The 24,370-nt window shown below is 42.5% G+C and overlaps 1 protein-coding gene across 9 annotated transcripts in view; it reads right to left on the bottom strand.

Annotated features, from left to right (window-relative positions):
- Positions 1 to 597: 597 nt before the first annotated feature.
- The window catches only part of B4GALNT1 (beta-1,4-N-acetyl-galactosaminyltransferase 1), a 278,757-nt gene continuing 254,984 nt past the window's right edge, over positions 598 to 24,370 (bottom strand). For 7 of the 9 annotated variants that reach the window (XM_075591569.1, XM_075591570.1, XM_075591568.1 and 4 more), the window contains 6 exons: positions 24,041 to 24,221; positions 21,077 to 21,169; positions 7,509 to 7,699; positions 6,016 to 6,156; positions 5,397 to 5,634; positions 598 to 3,852 (listed from right to left, as the gene is read on the bottom strand). In XM_075591569.1, the coding sequence (XP_075447684.1) occupies positions 3,638 to 3,852; positions 5,397 to 5,634; positions 6,016 to 6,156; positions 7,509 to 7,699; positions 21,077 to 21,169; positions 24,041 to 24,221 (1,059 nt within the window). In that variant the 3' untranslated portion in view covers positions 598 to 3,637. Of the gene's footprint in view, positions 3,853 to 5,396; positions 5,635 to 6,015; positions 6,157 to 7,508; positions 7,700 to 12,542; positions 12,912 to 21,076; positions 21,170 to 24,040; positions 24,222 to 24,370 lie in introns of those variants that run through there. The other 2 variants (XM_075591576.1, XM_075591575.1) reach the window with 2 other exon arrangements.

Here is a 24,370-nt window from a genome sequence, read left to right on the forward strand (position 1 = left end):
CGCCAAAACAAATGAAAATGCGTTGACATTTTGACACAGTTGGCAACATTTTAGGTTAGTTCATAGACGCACACAAGCGCAATTCAAATAAAGTTTCACATGCACCAATTTGTATCTAAAAAAAGCTGTTTGCAATGATCCAGATCATCTGAATAGGTCCCGTGAGTCCAAAGAGATTATTCAATCAAGTCTTCCAGCTGCAAAACCATGGCAAAACCAATGCAAAATAATTGCACCAGACTAATCAAATGAAAATCCCATTGCATTTCTTTTCTCTTTATCCTTTGCTTTGGTAAATGTAGTGCTATTTCTAGCCCTATTTTCTCAGCGGGAAGACTTTAGTAACCCACTTTCCCAGTATTTAAATGAGGTTTGGAGACTTAAGCCTTTTGAAGCTGTTATCGGAGTATCGTGGATATTAAGACAGAGCCTCCTGGATATGAAGGAAAAGCCCCAATCTTTACCTAGTTTAAATATCCAATGTGGGGCTGTGAACATTGGGTTTATCTGAATCTCCTGAGATACGTAGCAACATTATTCAGAGAATATTTATATTTGCAGTTTAGGCAGGCCAAACAAATGAATTTCAGAGACCAGTGAAAAAGAATAACAATTTTATTGTAGTTTTCAATATATTAAGAGTGCAAGTAAAACATCGTCAGGAAGACATCTTCTGTAACTTACAGTCATACAATGCAGGGCTTAACATCACTTCATTAAATAAAAAGAGTAGTTCAAATACCACAAACCAAGGTGAATGAGGATGTGTCACAGTTCTCATAGCAAAAGTCATGCAGTATCGGAGTGTCAGACATAATGTATTAAATGTAATGTTATACTACAATGTCTACTACTTCTGATAGAAAAATGAGGTGATGTTACACAATGGGTTAGAGGCGGTTACGAGCCATAACAGGGCTTTATTCTCTTTTTAAAAAAATGGCTTCCAAGAATAGGGTCAACAAAATAGGACGGAAACAGTATTAAATCATTTGTTATTCTGAACAAAGAAGGTCACTAACATACCTATTGATATTTGATGTTTGCAAACATTTCAGTCAGTAAACCCCTGGGATGCAGTCATTCTTTTTTTGCTTACCAGTATTGGGTTCCCAGTCTTCTAATTAGGAGTCTCCCTCCAGTTTAACACAAAGTCATCACTGCTGGTGCCCACATTTTTCCAGATGAAACATCTATGCAGACGATGGTGAGGTGTCCATAAACAAAGGCAACATTGCTCTAACATGCCTCATATCTTCTAATCATGGCCAACGATGATATTGCTGGGGTCATTATTTCCCCAAAATGCGGCAATAAATATCTGCTCTACGTTGACACTCCCAGTGGTAAGACTGGTGGGCACGGGTTCTCGCCACTACTTCAGCTAAATTAAAATATCTAAATAAAAAAAGTGTTTTGAGGGGGAGCAGGATTATTGCTTCTTCAAAGCTTCTATATTAGAGTTTGCTGCTTCGAGCAAAATAAATGTAGGTGCCTTGCTCTCGTCTTTATGAGAAATGTATACTGCATCCTGGTATATGCAAAATAAATATATGAAAAATGGAGTTGATGAATATTAATAATAATGATTGCCATAGTGCACACTTAATATACCATATTTATCATTTGTTGAAAAGAATGGACCAATAGTGAGACACAAAACAAAGTAGATATGGTTACAAAATGTACTAGAGCTTTGGCATTAAAGCAGTAGTACCCCTCCCTATCCTCAACCCCCTCCCCCCCCTCCCCCGCGTGTGTGTGTTCTACTTGCAGCTCCAGGGACGCCCCTGTTCTGCAAAAACGTATTTTGCCAGCTAACCAATAGAAAGCTGCAATGTCATCTGATTAAGCAGCTAAATATCTTGAAAAGAGCTGCAAGTAATTTTGCGATATTTCGTTGGTAATGTGCTTAATACAGCGGGCAATTCTGTAAAACTCTGTACTTACTGAAAAAGCTGCTCTTCTATAGAAAAATATTACAGCAAAACATAATAGTCGCTTGCAATGTACCAAACACAAATATTTGTCTTCACATTTACTGGAACCTGACCATTGTTATTATAATAGCTCAATAAATAACAAAAAAACACAAACAATCATATTCATTTTAACATAGCTATGGAAAATCAAGTGATATTCTTCGTGTTGAAAATGACACAAACATTTATTGTATTTTTCTTGTGTTCTTGCCCCATACACTCATTCTATTAACCTATCGTACATAAATCTACTGTCTCCCTGTCTCGGTCTCTCTCATAACTCACTTTATTTGAAGATAACGCAGCGTTATCCTGAAATAATGTGATGTTAACCCTATACTAATGAGCTAAATTACTGCCATACAATTTACCTTAGTGACTAAGGTGTTAACTCAGAGGAAAAAGCATCCGTTCCTGTTTTAGGTAACGTTACTTGCCCTGATTTGGAGTGTGATGTAGCGTTTCCTTACTGTGTTGGAGTGTTACGATCTCTTTAGCCAGCTGGGGGGATTTACATCTCAGCAACACCTCTATCAAGCTATACTGTATGTTACAATTAACCAGCCCAGGACACACAATAAAGGGAGAGTAGAGGCTCCACGGATTTTATAAATGCAATCATTTATTGACGCCAAATAAAGTGTCCAACATTTCGGCTGTCACAGCAGCCTTTGTCAATTAGTGGCACTCCTTGATAAAGGCTGCTGTGCCAGCTGAAATGTTGGACACTTTATTTATTTATTGGCTTCAATAAATGATTGCATTTATAAAATCAGCGAAGCCTCTACCCTTCCTTTATTGTGTATCCTGTACCTGGATTGCAGCGGGTCTTCCCTTATCGAGTTAGAGAGCACCGGTATCAGTATCTCATATTTATTTTTGATTATTGGTGTGCAACATTTTCCTACATTACAATTAACCAGTCAACAATTTATAATGATGTTTCCTTGTACACGTTTTTTTCAACGCTTGAGTCATCAAGTTTACATGGCTCCAATTCCATACAATCCATCCAAGTTTTTTTCCCTACGTTTTCATGAACATATTTTTTTGTACATCAACAGTATGTTTTATTGGCCATGCCAGAGAAGCCTGCAACTGTAACTCCACAAAACCACTGTGCCAATCCACCCCAATTAGTCTCAAGACCTGCTCATCATTGAAAGCGATATCAAAGATTCTATTCAGTTGCAGTGCACAGTCTAGTGAACCAGTGTCATACTGGGCTATCTAGGGCCCACCATGGAATCTGTCCCCCTCCCACAGTCAATATGGAAAGAAGGCAATATGGATAGAAAGTAGGGGAAGAGGGTGGGGAGTCGGGAAGCCTTCCACGGGCTCACTAGTCCAATCCTGTGCTGAACAACCCTTCTTATACTTCCATTGAAATCCCCCATCCCTTATAATAATAATAATGTTTTTTCTTGCAAAGCACTGACATACAATGTTTGCAGATGCAAGTCCCTGTCCCATAGAGCGTACAATCAAATTGTGGTGCCTGAAGCACAGGGAGATAAAGTGACTTGCCCAAGGTCACAAGGAGCTGACACCAGGATTTAAAGCAGGCTCCCTTGATTCAAACTCAGTGTTTTCAGTGTACCTTCATTCACAGAGCCACTCCTACAGCCTTATCTCTGTTTGCCTGTCTTTTGACTTCAGTTCCCAGTCATGCACCCAAAGCGGTTTTTGAAATAAAATAATCTATGTTTCTCAGTTAAACTATCATCTGAGGATTTCGGGTAGCGGAACTTGGCATATTCTTTCTCCAACTCTGTCTTGGACCACGGAAGGTGGATTTTTGAGGCATGGTCCACGATAACATCATCACAAGAGCCAACATGCAGCACCCCCAGACCATCTATAAAGAATTCTAAAAAAAAAAAGAAAACAATATATGGTCAAGTAATCTCAGGGAGCAGCAAAATTATCAACACTTTCAGTAAGAGGGCTCCATTTATTAATGTATTGCATTTTCCTCTAATAACAAACTTCTTACCCTTGGGTGTACAAACACCTTCAGCACTCTGAGTGCTGGAGAAATGTTGGTCAAGCTACAATAACTATTAAAATAACCCATTAACAGACAAGTAATGAATGCTTTTTTGGCAGATCCTGTACATTATTATTCTAGCCAATTGTTTAATGGCTTTTTTTTATATATCAATACAAATGGTAAAATAAATGCATTAAAAAAGGAATAAAGTCAAGTGAATGTGACCTAGTACAAATCTCCCATTCAATGCAGGGTCTGGCAGCAATATTAAGGCAGAGAGACTAATCCACTAGTTGGGTGGGTAACTGCTTAGGGAGGTCCTAGAGAAGGACGCGGCCCCTAGTTTGGAGTGCTGCCTTGTCAGAGTCACAGCGGGCAGTGCTGTGAGGTCTGACAGGCAGGCACCTGTGCATCACATGTGCACCAACAGGCCTAGAGGTTCTTAGTGACTGCGCAGTCACCCATTGACTATCTCTGTAGGAGTACGGGACATTGGGTGGGGTTCTTGGGACACTGGGTGGGATCACCTAGTGTTGGGGAATCGTCCTGCGAGACGTCACTGTTAGTGTCTCCTTGTGAGAGGGACACAGGTTATTATTATATGTTAGTAAAGTCCTTAGTTATATAATCACTGTGTGTGTGGTTTCTGAGTGGGTTCCTATGTAGGGTCATTCTACATTCCCATAGAATCCTACATAGGTGGAGGCGCTGAAAGAAGATACTTTCCAGAGGATTCACCCCAGGCTCTCACTAGCGGAGGCTCAGACTTCCTGTGAGCCTGCAGGTATACGCACCACACCGGTAACACCGCACGTTCTACTCACCCACACTATATATGCGATTGGGTGGGGTGGAATACCCGTTACACTTGTAAACCCTTAAACTTATTTAAAACCAAAGACAGAACATGAAACACAGACAGAGCTCAGTGCTACATCCATTAACACAGATACACAGTACACTGCCTATATACAGTATATATATATTTCTTTTGAATAAAATGGTCTTTTAGTTTAACTCTTTGGCCAAAGTGTTGTAAGCCCTTGAGCCCCTCCAAGGCAGACCACGTCTCAAGGGTCCTAACACTAATATACATTTTTAATAACCTGTACATTACCAGGAAGAATTATTTATAATATATCTGTCAAAATTAATTGCATAGTTCTAAGTCTGATTGAAGCTCTTATTAACCTGTACATTACCAGGAAAAGCACTCTGTATTAGATTTGTCGCAATCAAACTGTATGCAGGTTCCCATGAGTGTGGAAGGTGAAGTGGAGTGAGCTTTTAACCATTTCAAAGTGGGAAGGGGTGAGCTTCAACCTGGGAAGGAGGAGCCACCCTCCAAAATCGGCTAGGACCAGCTGAACAGAATTGCAATACATAGGGGTTCTGTATGTTTTGCAAACTCTTAAACTTACCTAAATGTGCAACTCTAGACAATCTTGGATCAAAGCCAACTTGCAACACCTTCTCAGTTCGTGCCAGGAAGAAGTTCACAACTCCATCAGTCACCACGCAGTTAGGGAAGCCTTCAATGCCATGATGGTACCCCAGATGTGTCATAAGGCAGTCCCCTTCTTTGCCTCCAGGTAGGATATTTATCTTCTGCCGGAATGTAGTGGAGTATCCTGTAATTTCTCTCACAGCACCCCCTACCTGTAGAAGTTGATGTACCAGACATAAGGTTCAAATTACTAAATGTAGTTAAGGTAACTAATTAAAATGAGCCTTTCAATACTGTCAAAGACTCTTTGCTCTCCTATAGGGTCAATGTATTAACAACCTTCTCCTCACAGATCTCTGTATGCTATCAATCACTAAGATCTCTCTCCATATGTGTACTTGAGAAAGGATCATTTCAATGGCATGAAACAGCAGTGATTCCACATCCCTACCAACAAATATATTAAAGTAACAATCCTGAATTAAACCCCACTTCTACCATTTGTCAGTGGGCCTGTTCCATTAAATGCTTTTTATACTACTAGTTACTCACCATACCAGTCATCTTCTGTGCAGCATAATGAGGGCACTCACCAAATCCAAGGTTGTCTTCTCCAAAACGTCCACCAGTTTCTCAATCTTTGTGCGGTGGCAGAATATAAAGTCGTCATCCACCCACAAGACATATTTCGTGGACACTTGGGAGACAGCCAGATTCCTCCCGGCAAACCAGCCCTTTCAAGACAACAGACAATCAGTGTTTAATTAGAAGCCCCCCCAAGTCACCATAGAAAATATGCATTCATGCTGTGCCTGCATGTAACTTCCCACTTCTCGTCTTATATTTTATTTATTTTTTGGAACACTGGAGAAGATAGGTACGAGTTAGTAAGAGGAAAGTAACGTATCTTAAGGCATGAAAAATTCATAGATAGTGAACAAACAGGGATAGGCAGGGGTGGGGTAAAGGAAAGGTGCTCTTGCGACAGTCTAGTTAGAGATAAGGTGCTAGAAGGATCGTAAATGAACATGGGATACAAATCCTTGCAAGAGCAAGGGAAGAGCTCCTTTTGAATAGCACTCAAATAAAAAATGTGGTGAAACACAGGGATAACACAGGGATTAAACTTGGTGCTACTCCCACACCGTCCCGAAATATGGATTTTACAGGACCTGGGAGGGTGTTAAGCAACAGTTAGGCATGAATTAACTAACTAGTGTCCTTTCCTCTCTTATTTAACTTTAGTTGAACACTTATTTCAGTGCCTGGATATGAATAACAATAAGACGTTCTTATATTACGTGACAGTAAGTCTCTGCTAATGTGATATACCATGGCCATTGTTTTGAATAGAATGAGCTTTGAGAGTATGCAATAACCTCAGGGAAAAAAACGTCCGGTCCTAATGTGGGTAACATGAGGTTACGAGCCCTGCCCCTGAATTAACAGAGCTTTGTGGATAGTGACAATCACACTGTAACTACTGAATACAATAGTGCACTAGTTGGCGCTAACCCATTTGTTTTCTACTCACAAGCACTATTTGCATTACGTCTTGTGTTTACATTGCCGTTTTCAACTCCAAAGTGCTTTGAATTCTTATTTTTCAGCAATGGTTATGCAAACTTAGCATACACATTGTTTTGTGGTCTTCATGATAAACAGGAAGGGGGAGAAAGACCAATTGAGTTATTACTACCCAAGTAAAGGTGGGTAAACAAGGACATCATGAGATAAGGTGATGAATCAGTTGAACTGTTTCTGCTTCCAACATGGATCTTGCATTCTGTTCTCAAATGCAGTGGTGCTCAACTCCAGTCCGCAAGCACCCCTAACAGGTCAGGATTTTAGAATATCCCTGCTTCAGCACAGGTGGCTCAATCAGCCCCTGCTTCAGCACACGTGCAGTCCCACGTGGCTCAATCAGGGCTCAGTCTTCGACTGAGCTTCTGACTGAGCCACCTGAGCTGAAGCTGAGATATCATTAAAACCTGACCCGTTGAGGGGGGCTTGAGGCCTGTAGTTGAGCACCCCTGCTCTGATGAACCCTTCAACAACACTGTATCTGTGTATCAATGCACTGTACCTTCCCAAATGGCATAATGTACTGTTCAATAAAGGGCCCCTCCACCTTCTGTGGTGTTTCACTGTCGTCAGCGATTATAATGGTGACGGTCGGGTAGAATTTCCTGATGCTGTCTATCAAATTCTGCAGCTTGTCATAGCGGAGAAATGTCTTGGTTGCTATGGTGACCATGGCGCTGATGTTGTAGTTTGCTAACAGGAAAAAATAAAATCATCAACAATGCTTGAAGGACCTTCAGAGCCCTGAATTTGTATTCAAAGATTGTGTTTATATTATAATATAAAGTAAATAGTGCGGATTCTAAGCATAATTACAAAAATAAAAATAGTCCACAGCTTCAATGTAACAAAAAAGTGCAAAAGACTTGCAGTTTATTTAGTACAGGGGTCTCAAACTCAGTCCTCAAGGGCCGTCAACAGGACAGGTTTTATGGATATCCCTGCTTTTGTACAGGTGGCTCAGTCAGTGGCTCAGCCGAAGCCACTGATAGAGCTGCCTGTGCTGAAGCAGGGATATCCATGAAAGCTGAGGTCTGAGCTTGAGACCCCGGATTTAGACAATTCTGAAGGCATCAGTAGACATAGAGGCATATTTATTTATAAAATGTTTTACCAGGAAGTAATACATTGAGAGTTACCTCTCGTTTTCAAGTATGTCCTGGGCACAGAGTTATGATGGCAGATACACGCTTACAAATACATAGTTACATTAAGTGAACAGGGTTATACAGAAGATAGAGTCTATACCATTGTTATCTGAGGACGCAGTTCTGGTAAAACTGGATGTGAATTCACTGTATACCTCAATTCCACATGCTGATGGTATTGGAGCAGTTAAGGATGTCCTAGCATCTGGTGACCTCTATACTCCAAGAGAACGCATGTTGATCATTGTTCTATTAGAGATTATCTTGACATAACTATTTGAGGATTCCTTCTATGTACAAACCAGGGGACAGCTATGGGCTCAAATGTCGCACCCACGTATGCCAACATCTACATGACTAGATTTGAAGAAGATATTGTATTTGATCATCCACTGTTTATAGTGCTTGGGCATACGTGGGTGCGGTATATCGATGATGTGTTGATGGTATGGGATGGTACCGTTGGGTTATTACAACATTTCATTAATGATATTAATACCTCACGCAATACTATTAGCTTCAGTACCATCACTAGTAAAGAAGCTATCAATTTTCTAGATACTACAATTATCATAGTAAATCACAAACTTGAGTCTGAGATTTATTCTAAAACAATGGCTAGAAACAACCTCCTACACTAGTTTTCATCCGCCAGGCACAATTAAAGGTCTACCCGTTCAGCCAATTTTTAAGAGCCAGACTTCTTCAGACTCGGAGGTTCAAGGTTGAAGGCCAGTTATGGAGTAATCTCAGTCAGGGCACTTCAAGAGTACAGAGAACAGCGAGTGCACTTTTGATACCCTTTGTGACCACGTATAGCACTCAGAGTGGACGCATCAAAAATATTATCTTACGCCATTGGCACTTGCTTCAGAGTGATCCCTTACAATCACCATTTTTTTAGACAAACCTTTCTTCTCCTATAAATGGGGGAGAAATATTCGTGATCAACTTGTCAAAGCTGATATTGGTGGCACCACGCTAAGACAAACATTTATGGGGACCCCAAAATTGGGTTGCTACAAATGCTATAGTTGCAGCCAATGCAGCAGTATACAGGAGGGCACTTCATTTCATCATCCACACACGGGGACAAAATATGTTATCAAGGATTTCTATACGTGTTTATCCCAATATGTCATTTATTTGATCAAATGCCCCTGTGATCTGGGATATGTGGGTGAGACAACTCAGACTGTAAAGGATCGGATTCGACAGCATAAAGCTGCCATCCGCAGATGTGACCAGGAGGCACCAGTGGCCCATCATTTCACACTTGCTGGGCACAATGCCAGCCAATTAAGGTTTCAGGTAATTGATGGTATGAAGAAAAAGCATTGAGGGAGTGACATTCAAAGATTACTGTTGCAAAAGAAACTCAGTGGATCAAAGTACTGGGGACAATGGCCAAAATGAGGTATGAATAAGGAACTCAACCTAAGCTGTTATTTTTAATCTCGGTCGCAGATTGCCCTTGGAGAACCCTTAGCCTGTCTATTGAGTATATCCACACTGAGCACCTTGAACCTCGCCTCTGCCTGCACATAGATCCTGACTGTTGGTATAATCTGGCTTTTGCTCCTCTGTCTGAATATTGTGGCCCAATCACCTCGGATCATCATCAACATAAGCCAATGCTGCGATCCATCCTTTGGCTGTCGCTATCTCAACCCACCTCTATCCCATGACTCTGTGCACTGCACAGATCATTCTGCACGTATACATTGGTTTATATTTTCCTTATATGATCATATTATTGCTTCTGGTTATTTATATAAGGACATGGTTATTTTGCTGGGTTATATGTTTGAGTTTCATATGGTGTGCCTTTGTTATCCAGTGACCTTTAGTATTGCTTTCAGAGCCATTTGCTCCACTTGTTAGAATATATCCATTTCTTGGAATATCAGTTTACATTAACATGACCACTCATTGTGTCTCCCTTCTGTTTATTATTTTTGTATGTGTTCCATGGAGGCTGGCTGTGCTGAAGTTTGTGATTCCCGTGCCTGCTGTTAAATGCATGGAGTGAGATTAATAGAGTGAGACTAGCAGACTCAGATCAACTCTATACTCTCACAGATGTTACCCTGGGATGGTTGCTGTAACCTCCAGTGATCACATGATGAGGATTCTACCAATAGATGAAGTTGCACCTAACCACGCCCACCAATGACCACCCACAACAGGGTATTTCAGCAAGAACTTTTTCTTACTCTCAGCAGCAGCCCCATTACAGCAACAAGCAGGAGAGTAGGAGAGAGGAAGATTTTGGTGACAGGAATACTGGATCAACTAAACTCAAGTGCAGTATACACGGTGCTCTTCTCTTCCTGGATATTCTGTGATTTTTTTTGCTTATATTATTCATTGACATTATAGTCTATACATTGTCTGGAAGAAGGGGTATAGGTGGGTCACCATGGATGTCACATCATTATACACAATTATAGCACATGAACATGGCCTCAAGGCAATTTATCATTATTTACAGCTATCTTCACTATCCACTGCACAAATCACTTTTATTAATGATTCTATTCTGTTTTTATTAACTCACAATTATTTTCTTTTTGATTCACTTTTCTATCTTCAAACACAAGGCACGGCAATGGGGACCTCATTTGCACCCTCATATGCCAATCTTTTTTTGGGTTGATGGGAATCTGTTCACATTTTTGGTAGCACTAATAATTTTCGTTCTAATATTATTTTTTATAAACGTTATATTGATGATTTGATTTTCATTTGGGATGGTGACCTACACACCCTGCACACTTTTATTGACACTTTAAATGTTAATGAGATTAACCTTAATTTTACATTCAACACTGATCCACATAGTATTAACTATTTGGATGTGACACTCTATGGTGACCCTAATTCTGTAATACTAACTGACATTTTTACGAAACCCCAGTCTAGGAATTCATACTTGTATGCAAAAAGCTGTCATCCCAGATCCCTGATTCGTGGGATTCCTAAAGGGCAATTTTTACGTTATGAAAGATTATGCTCAGATCAAGACAATTTTCTCCAACATTCATATAACCTACTGTAAGTTCGAAATTTGCAGATAGAGGGTACTCTAAAAAAGATATAGATCAGGCTTTTGTTTATGCTGAATGTTCTGATAGGAAAATGTTGATAAAAGGTAACAAAGAGCAAGTTTCAAGATAATCCTTTATTCATCACCAAGTTCAGCAGACAGGCATCACAGATTCAACACATCATATCTAAACATTGGAACATATTGAAACTAGATCCAGATTTGGAACCATTTATTCAAAGACCAAGATTCGCATTTAGGAGGGCAAATACTTTGGCCACATCTCTCTCAAAAAGTCTTTTTCAGTCACAACCTCAATCTAGAGTTAGAAACATACCTAAAGGGTTTTTCAAATGCGGTTTTTGCAAATGCTGCCAATATGCACTACCCACTAAAAGAGTTCATACCGCCTCTCCTGACAACAAATATAGAATTACAACATTTATAAACTCTCACACGAGTTACGTGGTGTATGTAATTCTATGTGGTTGCAATGCTAAGTATGTTGGTAGGACCATCCGCCCACTACACATAAGAATATCTGAACATATCAGATTGATTAACAAACAGGATCTTTTACATCCGGTATCCAAACATTTTACCTTATGCTTGTCTGGCGGTTTAAAGAACTTCAGATTCTTTGGCATTGTACATATCCCCACACATATCAGAGGCGGTGATAGATTAAACCGGCTAAATAAAATGGAGATGCAGTGGATTTTTTCTCTAAATACTCTTCAGCCACATGGTCTCAATGTGGATTGGGAATTGCAACATTTTCTTCATGACTAATGTATTTACATGTATATTTAGTTTTCTTAGTTCTTATTATCCTTCCAATTTTTCTTGTTTACCTCCCTCCCCCCCCCACTTTTGCATTAACTCATCATTGTTACCCTATCTTATGTTGCTTTTATAAGTAATGTTGTTGCCATTGATTACTCATCCTCCATAGGGGTGTCTACTTTTTATTAAATCTAGCTATTTAATACCTTACAAGACATGTTTGTACCTGTTCACATTTATTGATTGTTTTTTAATTGCCAGGAATATGTAACTATTCTTTCTTACATCAGTTTTGTATATTGTAGAATTTATAGAACTATATGTCCTGGCATTGTTTTTAAACTTGGTTGTCATATAGCAATTAGGCATGTTACCTGCCTCACCTGATTTATACCTGGTGCAGGTGTTTTGTGTTGACTCTGCCTATATCTATGTTCCTCCCATAACTGATGGATCACTCTTTGACAAAGGCCTGAGGGCTGAAACGCGTCAGAGGATCCATCAGCTGCACATGTCTGTTCAATAAACTTTTTTAGTCACCACCCTTGCTTACCCTTGCTTACTTCACGGCTGTGCTTCGCTCTGCTTCCTGCTGTTGGAGGAGTTTCTTGCATTTCCCTGCTGGACGGCATGCCGGGTAGTTGCTGCTTCTGGAGGAGATCACCGCCGGTCATGTGACCGCCCTACGTGACGCTGCAGTCACGGGAGGGTTGGCGGTGCAACATTGAAGCCCTGGAGGATCGAGTCACGGCGTTTTCACCTTTTAAATCGTGAGTGCTTGCAACAATTTGGTGCCCAGAGCTGGGCCAGTTGCTAAATGATCACATATATGCACAGATGCTATGCTAAGCGGTTACATATCCTGACAAAGTGAGTTTGTGCACGCAGCAACTACTGTGCCATTTCTGATGCACCTGATGGGATAACTAGTTTACCCGTATTTACTAAACTAAAACAAAAAACTGTGAAAATACACTAATAATAAAATAAAACAAGAGCACAAAGGAAACTCATATACAGTATATGAGGTAAGGCCGCCTAGTAACATTGACAGAGCAAAGTCAGGAACAATACAGAAAAAAACAGATATAAACCGGCACCTCAATAGTAAAGTCCAGGGGTACAAGATTGGATCGCCTTATAAGGACTCCAATACTATTATCAGTACATTTGGACAATCATTGGACTTTACTTTTGAGGCGCCGGTTTGTATCTGTTTTTTTCAGGGCTATACATTATATGCAAAACATTGCATGCACATTTAAAGATAATATATATTATAGGCGTATGTAACAGTAAGAGACAAGATTAAAATGTGAGACAGCTTTAGTTTTGAGAGAACTTAGACTGGTGTTCCAGTTTTGGGGTGCACGGTAGGAGAAGGAGGAGCGGCTGGATAATTTGCTGAACATTAGGACCATGAACAGTCTTTTGGAGTCAGATCTCAGATAAGTGCTGCATGTGGTAGGGGGGTAGCTTGCCCAGAAAGTATTTGAAGGCAAGACAGGAAAGATGGACTTTGCGCCTAGACTCAAGTGATGACCAATCTAGTTATTTGAGCATTTCGCAGTGATGTGTGCTTGAAAGGGTTAAAATAGTATGCTTGCTTTATCATTTTCATATAAGCTGTTTAAGTTTGTTATTACACAGAAAGTAAAAAAGCAAATCTTTCGGGCAAACAGCTCAACTGTCTTGTTCTCAGAAATAGCACTTCGAACAGGATATGCAACCGCAAATGCCTGCTAACAGATCTGTACTCTCTAGTCTAGTCTACAGCAATAGTGTAATGTGTAAGGAAAATTAAACCGCCCCAATCAAGCCCTAAAGTTCTCCTCACTAGAACATTTAGAAACTTTAACACACAACAGTTTCTGGCTGACCTTACCAACTGCCCTTGGCACAGAATCGATTTAATTCCCAACCCTGATTCTGCGCTCGACTATTTCCAATCCGAGTTCTTAAAACTCTGTGATACTGTAACGCGTAGCTCACCACAAACGAAGTGCGACCGCAGTGCTGAGGTAGGGAATTGGTAACTGCCAACCCACAGCCACGCGGGCGCGCCTGGGATATAGAGTAGTTGTTTAAGCCAGGTCAGGGTTATAGATTGAAGAATAGTATAAGTACTTGCCAGGACTGGAGTGGAGAGTTGCGGATCGTCAGAGTGGATCGTCGGGGTACATAGCCAGGGTCAGGATAGGAGAGTATCGCATCATTGGAGTATTTAGCCAAGGTCAGGACTGGAGACAGGAGAATGGTCGTTCGTAGCCGGATCGGGAGAGGAAAGGTGAAGAATCCAAGAGACAAGAAGGGTCAGGCAACAAGAGGTTAATCAGCAAGGCAAGATCACAGGAGCTAGAATGCAGCAAGACACAGCGTCACACTAGACTTTGCTCAGCAAAGCCTGAATGTAGCAGGAAGGTATATAAAGGAGGAGCCTCCAATAGCCAGCCAGGGTGGAACCAGGAAGTAGACCGCAATAGGCTGCTGGTGCACGGAGGCGTGCCCTAGTATGCAGCCTTATCAGAGATGGGGGCGGAACCGATCGTGAGCCAACCCGCGCGTGTCATGGCGGTCAGAGGTCAGAGGGCGGAACCTGCGTTGCGCGTCACTCCCACGCTGGTCCTGGACATCCCTAGAAAGAATGAGGACGGGACCGATCGCGCGTCAACCCGCGCACGTCACGGAGGTCAGGGGGCAGAGCCCGAGGCGCGACCAGTGAGTTGTCCCTGTTCCATTCCACACTGGATCTGATTGCAAATTTTTAGCAGGGTAGTTACTGTGGAGTGTTTGGGGCGAAAGCCAGATTGTAATTGGCTAAGGAAATTTGTCTTGGTATAGTAATCCCTTAATTGGGAGTGAACACATTTTTCCATGACTTTGGATAGGATTGGGCGAAGGGAGATTGGTCTGTAGTTTGAGACTGTGTTTTTGTCCCCACTTTTGAAGATTGGGACAACTCTGGCAGTTTCCAGGTCTTAGGGAAATGGCCTGAAGACAAAATAGAGTTGATTAGGGAAGTAAGCGGTTTGGTGATGGCTGGGGCACCAAGTCTTAGGAACTTAGATTGCAGTAGGTCAGGTCCACATTGGCGGCTTAGTTTTAATTTGAGGAGCACTTGTGGTCAGGATAAGATCAGGCCTCGCTGGCATCACTACTTCCAAAACACACAAGGACTTATATTTGTGGGTGGCAGCAATGACCGTGAGCGAGTGAACGAGGCCAAAGAAGAGCTGATGACAATGTTGGCAGAAGATGAACATCGAGACGCCGTTTTATTAGTTTTTGCTAACAAACAGGACCTGCCCAACAATATGAATGCAGCAGAAATCACAGACAAGCTAGGACTGCATTCACTTCGCCACAGGAACTGGTACATTCATTCAACCTGTGCCACTAGTGGTGATGGTCTCAATGAAGGATTGGACTGGTTTTCCAATCAGCTCCAGAACCAGAAATGTTTTTAGTTTATTTCCCCCCGTCTCTCCCTGCCTTCTTTATTCCACCTCCCCTTCGCTTTTCTCTAATGTTGCAAACTGTGCTACTTCGTGGTATTGAGTGCCAGAAATCAGTTCCCTTTTTTGTTTTCACCATATGTTTTGCACCATGCTGTAAATATGTCAGAGTGTATTTGTAATGGTGCTCAGTAGTGCTGGGACTATGTGAAAGGAGGGGAGTGTGCTGGGTGATAATTGTATTTTACAATGGTACTGTGCCTTTAAATGGGCATAAGGTACCCTGAAGGTAGGAGTGGGTTGCCAAAGACAGCCCTCTCTTTCCTCATTAGGTAGCCCCAGGTTAAGTACTCACTGAGTCTTCTTTCTTCCCCAGTTTCCCCTCCAGAGCGTGCAGCTGTATTAGAGTGTAGATCCAAAGCCAGGGTGTGCCGCGCACAGCAATAAGGAGGAGCAGGTCTTGCAGAAAAAATAGTCCTTTATTTAATTCATGGTGTGGGACAACAGCAAACCTTCAACGCGTTTCGTTCAAGGAACTTTATCAAGATAAAGTTCCTTGAACGAAACGCGTTGAAGGTTTGTTGTTGTCCCACACCATGAATTAAATAAAGGACTATTTTTTCTGCAAGACCTGCTCCTCCTTATTGCTGTGCGCTGCACACCCTGGCTTTGTAAATATGTCAGAGCCTGAAAAAAAAGGTAGTTGTCTTATTTAATGTAAATACCTTTTGTTTCCATTGAGGCAGTTTCTGATACTCCTATACAATATTACTCTACTTTTTATTTTTTTTACGTATCAAATCACCATTTAGTACTGTAAGGGGGCGTAAGCCGAGTATGAGTCACGAGTTTATATGTTTTCCAGATTGTTACCATCCTACTGTACAGAATCCATTAGGTTGTTGGGTTTTAAAGCAAAAACCTAACTTTAAAACCTTACCAGAATTCCCTCCTACTGTCTCTGTACGTTCCCCACCAATTAGATTGTAAGCTCCTCGGAGCAGGGACTCCTCTTCCGAAATTTTATTTTCATGTCTGAAGCACTTATTTCCATGATCTTTTATTTGTATTACAGCTCAACCCCGTTATAACGCGATCCGTTACAACATGAATCCACTTATAACGCGATGCAAGCGTGGCTCCCAATTTCATATTTATGAATACTTTACAACACTATTATTGGTATCTTAAATACTTTATTGTACAATGCATACAATTGTACATTATTTCTAACGCGATCCGCTTATAGCGCAATGTGATTCTTTGGACCCCAGGCACAGCGTTATAAGGGGGTTGAGCTGTATTTGTTATTTATATGATTGTCACATGTATTACTAATGTGAAGTGCTATGTACACTAATGGCGCTATATAAATAAAGACATACAAACATACATACGTACATACTGTAAAACAAAGTAAATATTTTTAGACTCGTTAGTTTGCCTCTTGAACACACGATGTGTATGTTGCTGGTTTTTGCTCTAGCAACGAAACGGAATAGCAGCGGTTTTTAATGCACTGGATTTGAAATGGAGCATGGCTTAAAAATACAAAAAAAAACAACAAAAAAAAACACACTTTAATCTCTTTGGTGCCGGATGGTATTGCTTTGATGTAGGCATTGTTTACACTGAAAGGGGGTTAAAATCCATGATTGCTTTCTTTGCATGGTTAATAAAACAGGTCCGTGTAATGCTATGCCATTGGATCTGTCTGCATGTTATAGCTTTTGTGCTGGAGGAAAGACTATTAGAAAAACTATTCTATTCAGTGCGACACTGCACTGTTATTACTGATTAGTGAATAGCAAGACAGGCAATATCGTGCTATAAGGGCATTTAACGTGCATTAAGCCACTTATCACTGTTTAGTACTGTATCAAATAGCAGGAACGTTTGGGATTGCAATGATCCTGTATCAAGCTGGCTGTAAGTTTTTATTTTTTTGCACTTTTCATTACATAGCTGTGGACAATTTACATTTTTTTATAATTATACTGAGTTAGAGTTTTTTTGGCCCCTCTTTCTCCTACGTGCACCTGCTATACATACAGCTAAACCCCGTTATAACGCGCCTCGTTATACCGCGATTCGGTTATAACGCGGTTTTCCCGTGGCTCCCGTTTTAAAAAAAAAAAAAAAAAAAAAAATTTTACAATTTTTTTTTTACATTTTTTTTTTTGCACACTGCACACACTCACTGCACACACACTGCTCATTGCTCACACTGCCACACTGCACACACACTGCACACTGCACACACACTGCTCATTGCTCACACTGACACACTGCACACACTCACTGCACACACACTGCTCATTGCTCACTGCCACACTGCACACACACTGCACACTGCACACACACTGCTCATTGCTCACACTGACACACTGCACACACACTGACCACACTCACGCACACTGCACACACACTGCTCATTGCTCACACTGCCACACTGCACACACACTGCACACTGCACACACACTGCTCATTGCTCACACTGACACACTGCACACACTCACTGCACACACACTGCTCATTGCTCACTGCCACACTGCACACACACTGCACACACACTGCTCATTGCTCACACTGACACACTGCACACACACTGACCACACTCACGCACACTGCACACACACTGCTCATTGCTCACACTGCCACACTGCACACACACTGCACACTGCACACACACTGCTCATTGCTCACACTGACACACTGCACACACTCACTGCACACACACTGCTCATTGCTCACTGCCACACTGCACACACACTGCACACTGCACACACACTGCTCATTGCTCACACTGACACACTGCACACACACTGACCACACTCACGCACACTCACACACACTTACGCACACTCACGCACACTTACAGACACTCACACACACTCACACACACACACTCACACACACTCACACACACTCACACACTCACAGACACTCACACACACTCACACACACTTACACACACTTACACACACGTACACACACTTAGACACTCACAGACACTCACACACACTCACACACACTCACACACACTTACACACTCACAGACACTCACACACACTTACACACTCACAGACACTCACACACACTCACACACACTTACACACACTTACACACACACTCAGACACTTACACACACTCACAGACACTTACCCACACTCACACACCCATATACACACACACACTTTCTCTCCCATATATACATACACACACACTCTCTCACTCTACACAGACGGGCCGCGACCGGCACCACCACCCGCTCCCCCCCCTCCTCCCGCGCAGGCAGCGGGAGCACCGGGGACAGCGGTGGGGAGAAGAAACCCCCCGCTACAACCTCCATGCAGGCAGCATGGTTCTGAGGTAAGCGGCGACCTGAGGGACATCCCCGCTCCCATCTCCTGCCCCGCGGCCTGTCCCGCGGTGACAGGGTGAAGCGGGGACAGGAGAGACATCCCCACTCCCATCTCCTGCCCCGCGGCCTGTCCCGCGGTGACAGGGTGAAGCGGGGACAGGAGGGACATGCCCGCTCCCATCTCCTGCCCCGCGGCCTGTCCCGAGGTGACAGGGGGAAGCGGGGACAGGAGGGACATCCCCGCTCCCATCTCCTGCCCCGCGGCCTGTCCCGCGGTGACAGGGTGAAGCGGGGACAGGAGGGACATGCCCGCTCCCATCTCCTGCCCCGCGGCCTGTCCCGAGGTGACAGGGGGAAGCGGGGACAGGAGGGACATCCCCGCTCCCATCTCCTGCCCCGCGGCCTGTCCCGCGGTGACAGGGGGAAGCGGGGACAGGAGGGACATCCCCGCTCCCATCTCCTGCCCCGCGGCCTGTCCCGAGGTGACAGGGGGAAGCGGGGACAGGAGGGACATCCCCGCTCCCATCTCCTGCCCCGCGGCCTGTCCCGCGGTGACAGGGGGAAGCGGGGAGCGGAGGGACATGCCCACTCCCATCTCCTGTCCCGCGGGATGAATATGCGCTAAAGCGCGGCGGCCATTTTTTTTTCTCGCGACCCCGTTAGTAACGCGGTGGTCTCGGGGTGGACCCCGAGACCCGCGTTATAACGGGGTTTAGCTGTATTTTGTCTTTTTTTATATCCCTTCATACACCTGAGCTGATCCTATTTTTCCTGTTTTGAGTATAAGTATGTTGAACTAAACTGTATTTTGTCTTAAATTAAAATCTTTACTTTGGTTTCCTTCTGAAGGCCTTCATAACAATAACAGGAGTTATAATATTTATTTCTGCTGCAAAAGAAACTGTGGTAGATGGCAGTGCAATGCATTGCATGCTTCTCATACATCAAACTGATTAAGTACAGCTGAACCACGTTATAATGCGGTGCTCAGGGTCCACATAATGAGACGGCGTTATAACCGTGATCGCAGAAAAAAATTAAAATGGCTGCAGCGTTTATAGGATTTACCCGGTGCAGGGGATGCGTACACCATGGGTCAGCCATTGCTGTGTGTGTGTGTCCGTCCATCTCGTTACCAATAAAGCTCTGACTAGATGTTTGTTCTTTTAAACATCTATTCAAATCTTTATTGGTAATGGAAACAAACGGAGACAGACAGACACAGACACACCTACACCTGACGTGATTCGCGCGACGCCACTTGAGGAGCTGGGTCGCGTCCTCAGCATGGTGGTGCAGGCTGCCAGGGAAACAAAGGTAGGTGATGTTTTGTAGCCAAGCTCAGACCGTGTTATAAGCGGATACGCGTTGTACGCGGCCACATCACGGAGCTGGTTCACCCTCATTGGACGGACCACTCACGTGACGCGCTTGCGAGCGGCAAATTCAAATTTGCTTGCTCTGAGCGCCGAGCGGGCGCAGGCGCTTGCTCACGCTGGCCACACACATTGCCGCAATGTGTTTCATCGCGGCCAGCGTGAGCGTGCCGGCCCGCTCAGCACCACCCAGGACGAGGCCTTACAATGCTATGCATTTGTTGGGCTTAAAATGCAGACCAAGCAATATCCTACATGTGTGGTTTTTTTTTTAAATCTGCTCTGTACTATGAGAAAATACTTGTAACATTTAAAACAAAAAAAAACAACAGCCGTGAAAGATATTTTTAATGTATTATAGTGTAACAAGCATTTTTTGTTTCTATAGCAACCATTTGCAAAGTCACATCCCCTTCTGAAACAGTTTCGGGCACACCCCTTTTTGAGCCCTGCCCTCTCTCTAGCAGTGCACTAATTGTATCTAGTGACTGCCTGGTCAGATGATATTCAACCACAGAACTTTGCATCTGTGGTCCTCATCTGCTGCACTGACAATCCATCCACAACTTAGCTAATTACTTATCATTGTGTGGATTGTATTGATGCACATATTAAAGGGAAAAAGAATATTAAGAAAAAAATAAATATAAAAAACAGTAGCTTGGACTGCTGCTTTAATAACCACATTAAAGAATACAATTAATTTAACATAAAAAGACGACACTGTACAAGGTGGGCCTTCACAGAGCCAGTTGTGACTAGAGTCTGACAGCTGCATTATCCTCTTTTCTGTCAAATGTACTTGCAATACATTGCAAACCAATGTGATACAGCCTCCTGGAATATCAAAGCGACCTATGTAAAATGGCTGCCATGTGGCAGTGTTACTTACAGCTGCTAGATCCGGGATCGTACATTTTAGGAACCGTAGGTTGCTGGATTTTGATGACAAAAGTTGCCAGGTGTTCTTCTGTTCGGAACTGCACTGAAAAAAAGAAAAGCATGCAGAACTTGTAAATTCAGTGAAGAGGGAAGGGAAGATAGATTTGTCAGTCACAGTCAAATGTTTGTTTTTTTAGAGTTTTCAGCTTTGAGGTCAGGTGCTGCTAATTTTTCACTAAAAAAGAAGCCACTTTAGTATCTTTGGCATTTAATATCTAGGAAGGCAAGCCTGAGAAATTCTACAAATGTGACGTGTGAGGCCATAAGATTTGCAAGAGTTGTAATAGCAACAAATACAAAAGGTGGGAGTTGCCTGATAACCACTGAATAACTGCAGTGCATTCATGTTATTACACTGAGAGAGGGTATATTTAAAGCTGATAAAGATAAAAGTGAGTGACAAGCATCCTGACCAAGCCTTTACAGTACATAATATCATAAATGCAATAAACAGCATATAGGCTAATATGGACTAACACCATTTTAGTACTAAAAAGAAGTGCAGACGTAGCCACCGTTATTATATCCCACTAGCGCATTGCAGCAGGGCATGCACAATGCAGCAGCGAGACATGCGACCATTGTCTTGAATTAGGCCGAGCTTATTGTGGAGGCGTTTCTGCGTGCATGACAAGCACTCTCTCACTGTTTGGCACATGTGTTATCAAGCTACATGCGCGCCTGCAGGCGAAGAGGCGCATTGACGTGGCAGCGTTTTGTGGAGACAAATTATTTTCTCTTTTCAGGCGGCTGCCGAGTGAAGTCAGCGTCACGTGAGCTGGTTCAGCCAATGATGGCGAACCGGCTTCGTGAGACGCCCGCCATGCCCCCCTCCACCGCTGCCAGCACTATGAGCAGGAATCGCTTGTGCTGGAGCCACGCGGCACGGTAGGAGCACACACTCACGCTAGCAAGTGGAGTGCTAAAGCAGCATGCATTGGCTTAAGGGTTGCTCGTGTAATATGAGCTTGAGACAAAAGGTGGCACTGTGCTCATTTGCATGTCATTTCCCAGAATCCCTTGCTGCAGTGGAAGCGCTGTGTGCTGGGTGATAATGGGGAAAGACAGGGTTGCAGACCTGTCTAAGACATGCAAATGAACATACAGTAATATTTACAATTGCTATATGCTTTACTGTGGAGGGTTTTTGTCACTTTTTTTACCCACCATAACCTTAATAAGTCTGGTGTGTGTGTGTGTATATATATATATATATATATATATATATATATATATATACATATATACATACATACATACATATATATATATATGTAAAAATAAACAGATGGCACACACATATGTGGTAAAAAGGTGCTTGTCCCATACAGGTAATGTATAGATAGGTTCCTTACCGAGTAGATCCAGGATCCCAAGATCACGAGGCAAGAAGGAGACAGCACACTCAAAGGTACAAAAAGCAGCGTGTATTCAGTAGAAAAACCGGCACATAAACCCGACGTTTCGGTCCTTGACACAGGACCTTTCTCAAGGGAGTGCACTCCCTTGAGAAAGGTCCTGTGTCAAGGACCGAAACGTCGGGTTTATGTGCCGGTTTTTCTACTGAATACACGCTGCTTTTTGTACCTTTGAGTGTGCTGTCTCCTTCTTGCCTCGTGATCTTGGGATCCTGGATCTACTCGGTAAGGAACCTATCTATATATATATATGTATATATATATATATATACACATATACATATATATCTGCATGCATGCAGTGGTGAATAGTAACATTGCTAAATCTATACAAACCTTAATCAAATGTGCATGGTATATACTGTATGAAGGGTGTTATGTGACTTCTTACACATTACCCATACAGTATTTCGTTGACTGAAATGACTTGACGCATTGTCTCATGTTGTACACCTGATTTAATATATTTTATAGCTATACTGGTGGCCTTCGGTATCCGACGGTCCGTTTTCCGTCGAATGATATACTTCGCCGCATAATGCAGTCCCGCTGGACACATTATCCGACGTCAGAACTGCTTATCCGCTGCAGATTAACATGAACCCGCAATCCGACGGTCCTTTATCTGACTGCGGTTTGCAGAACGGATTCTGGCGGATAGGCGAGGAACACCTGTACTGTGAAAATATAACTTTTTGTTAATGTACTGTGCCAATGAAATGTTGTTAATGCATTGCAATTTAATCATTTCTAATTTTGTGCTCTAGAGGATTTGGTGGACCATTTTGCCGTAAGTTCAACTATTTGTTTTGGGCGCTGATACAATTTTTTTAAGTACATATCATTTAGATTTGTCCATCATGTGTAACCCATTCACTTGCACCAATATATTAGACTACAATATTTTTGATGCTTAAGTCGTCTGGTGAGAAAAAAAAGGTTGGTGTATAGGTGCACAAAACTCCAATATACAGTAATTTGTGATTTTCCAGCACTAATTTAACACCAAATATTCAATTTACAATGCTTAGTACATAGGCCCTGAAGTGTTTTGGTGTCAAACACTTGTCTGATCAAATGCTTTAATAGCAAGTTCAGGCTTCTTAAGAGCTTGAGCAAGTCACTTTGGGTATTATTTACTAGGGTCTCCTGGCTGCAAAACTTTAACAAATGAAAAACTAACCAGGCAGAAACAAAATGGCCATGCGGTTAGTGTCACTGCGGCGTCCAATAGGAAGTTGCAATGTCCCGGATTTCTATTGGGTAACCATGTGGCAAATTTGTAGCTTTTTCACTGACGTAAACCCCCAGTTCTACTGGGGTTTGGGATGATTTCTGTTTAAACTAACCTTTTTATTGTACTTTTAAAATTTGTTTAACACTGTTTCTGCTGGTGGATATTGCAATGCCTAGAATAACCAATATTCAGGCCCCTTCATCACCAAGTTGGTGGAAGAAATAGAAACCCCTTTTACACCAGTTATGTGGTTACCCACCAGTGTCTGCCGTGTTGGGGTGGAAAAGGGTGCTGGTATAGGAGATGAAATGGAGTTGGCAGTTCAGATTGTCCATGTTGGGGCTGGATAGTGTAATGTGTCCTTCTCCCATGCCTTTTACTGTCACGTCTTCCACTTCTGCTGCCACATCAAAAGTCCCCATCGTGCCTGAAAGGCTCACCTGTGGCACATATAAATAATCCTTAGTAAGAATGTCACCAGTACATTACTAAAAAGCCTGGGTTACCTTAAGAACAGAGGGAAGTGGAAAAATACTGTATATTGTTGCCTTTGCTTTATATCAGCAATGGTCGAAACGCTATATCTGCC

The sequence above is a fragment of the Ascaphus truei genome, chromosome 3, assembly GCF_040206685.1.
Source record: "Ascaphus truei isolate aAscTru1 chromosome 3, aAscTru1.hap1, whole genome shotgun sequence".
In the NCBI taxonomy this organism is placed as follows: domain Eukaryota; kingdom Metazoa; phylum Chordata; class Amphibia; order Anura; family Ascaphidae; genus Ascaphus; species Ascaphus truei.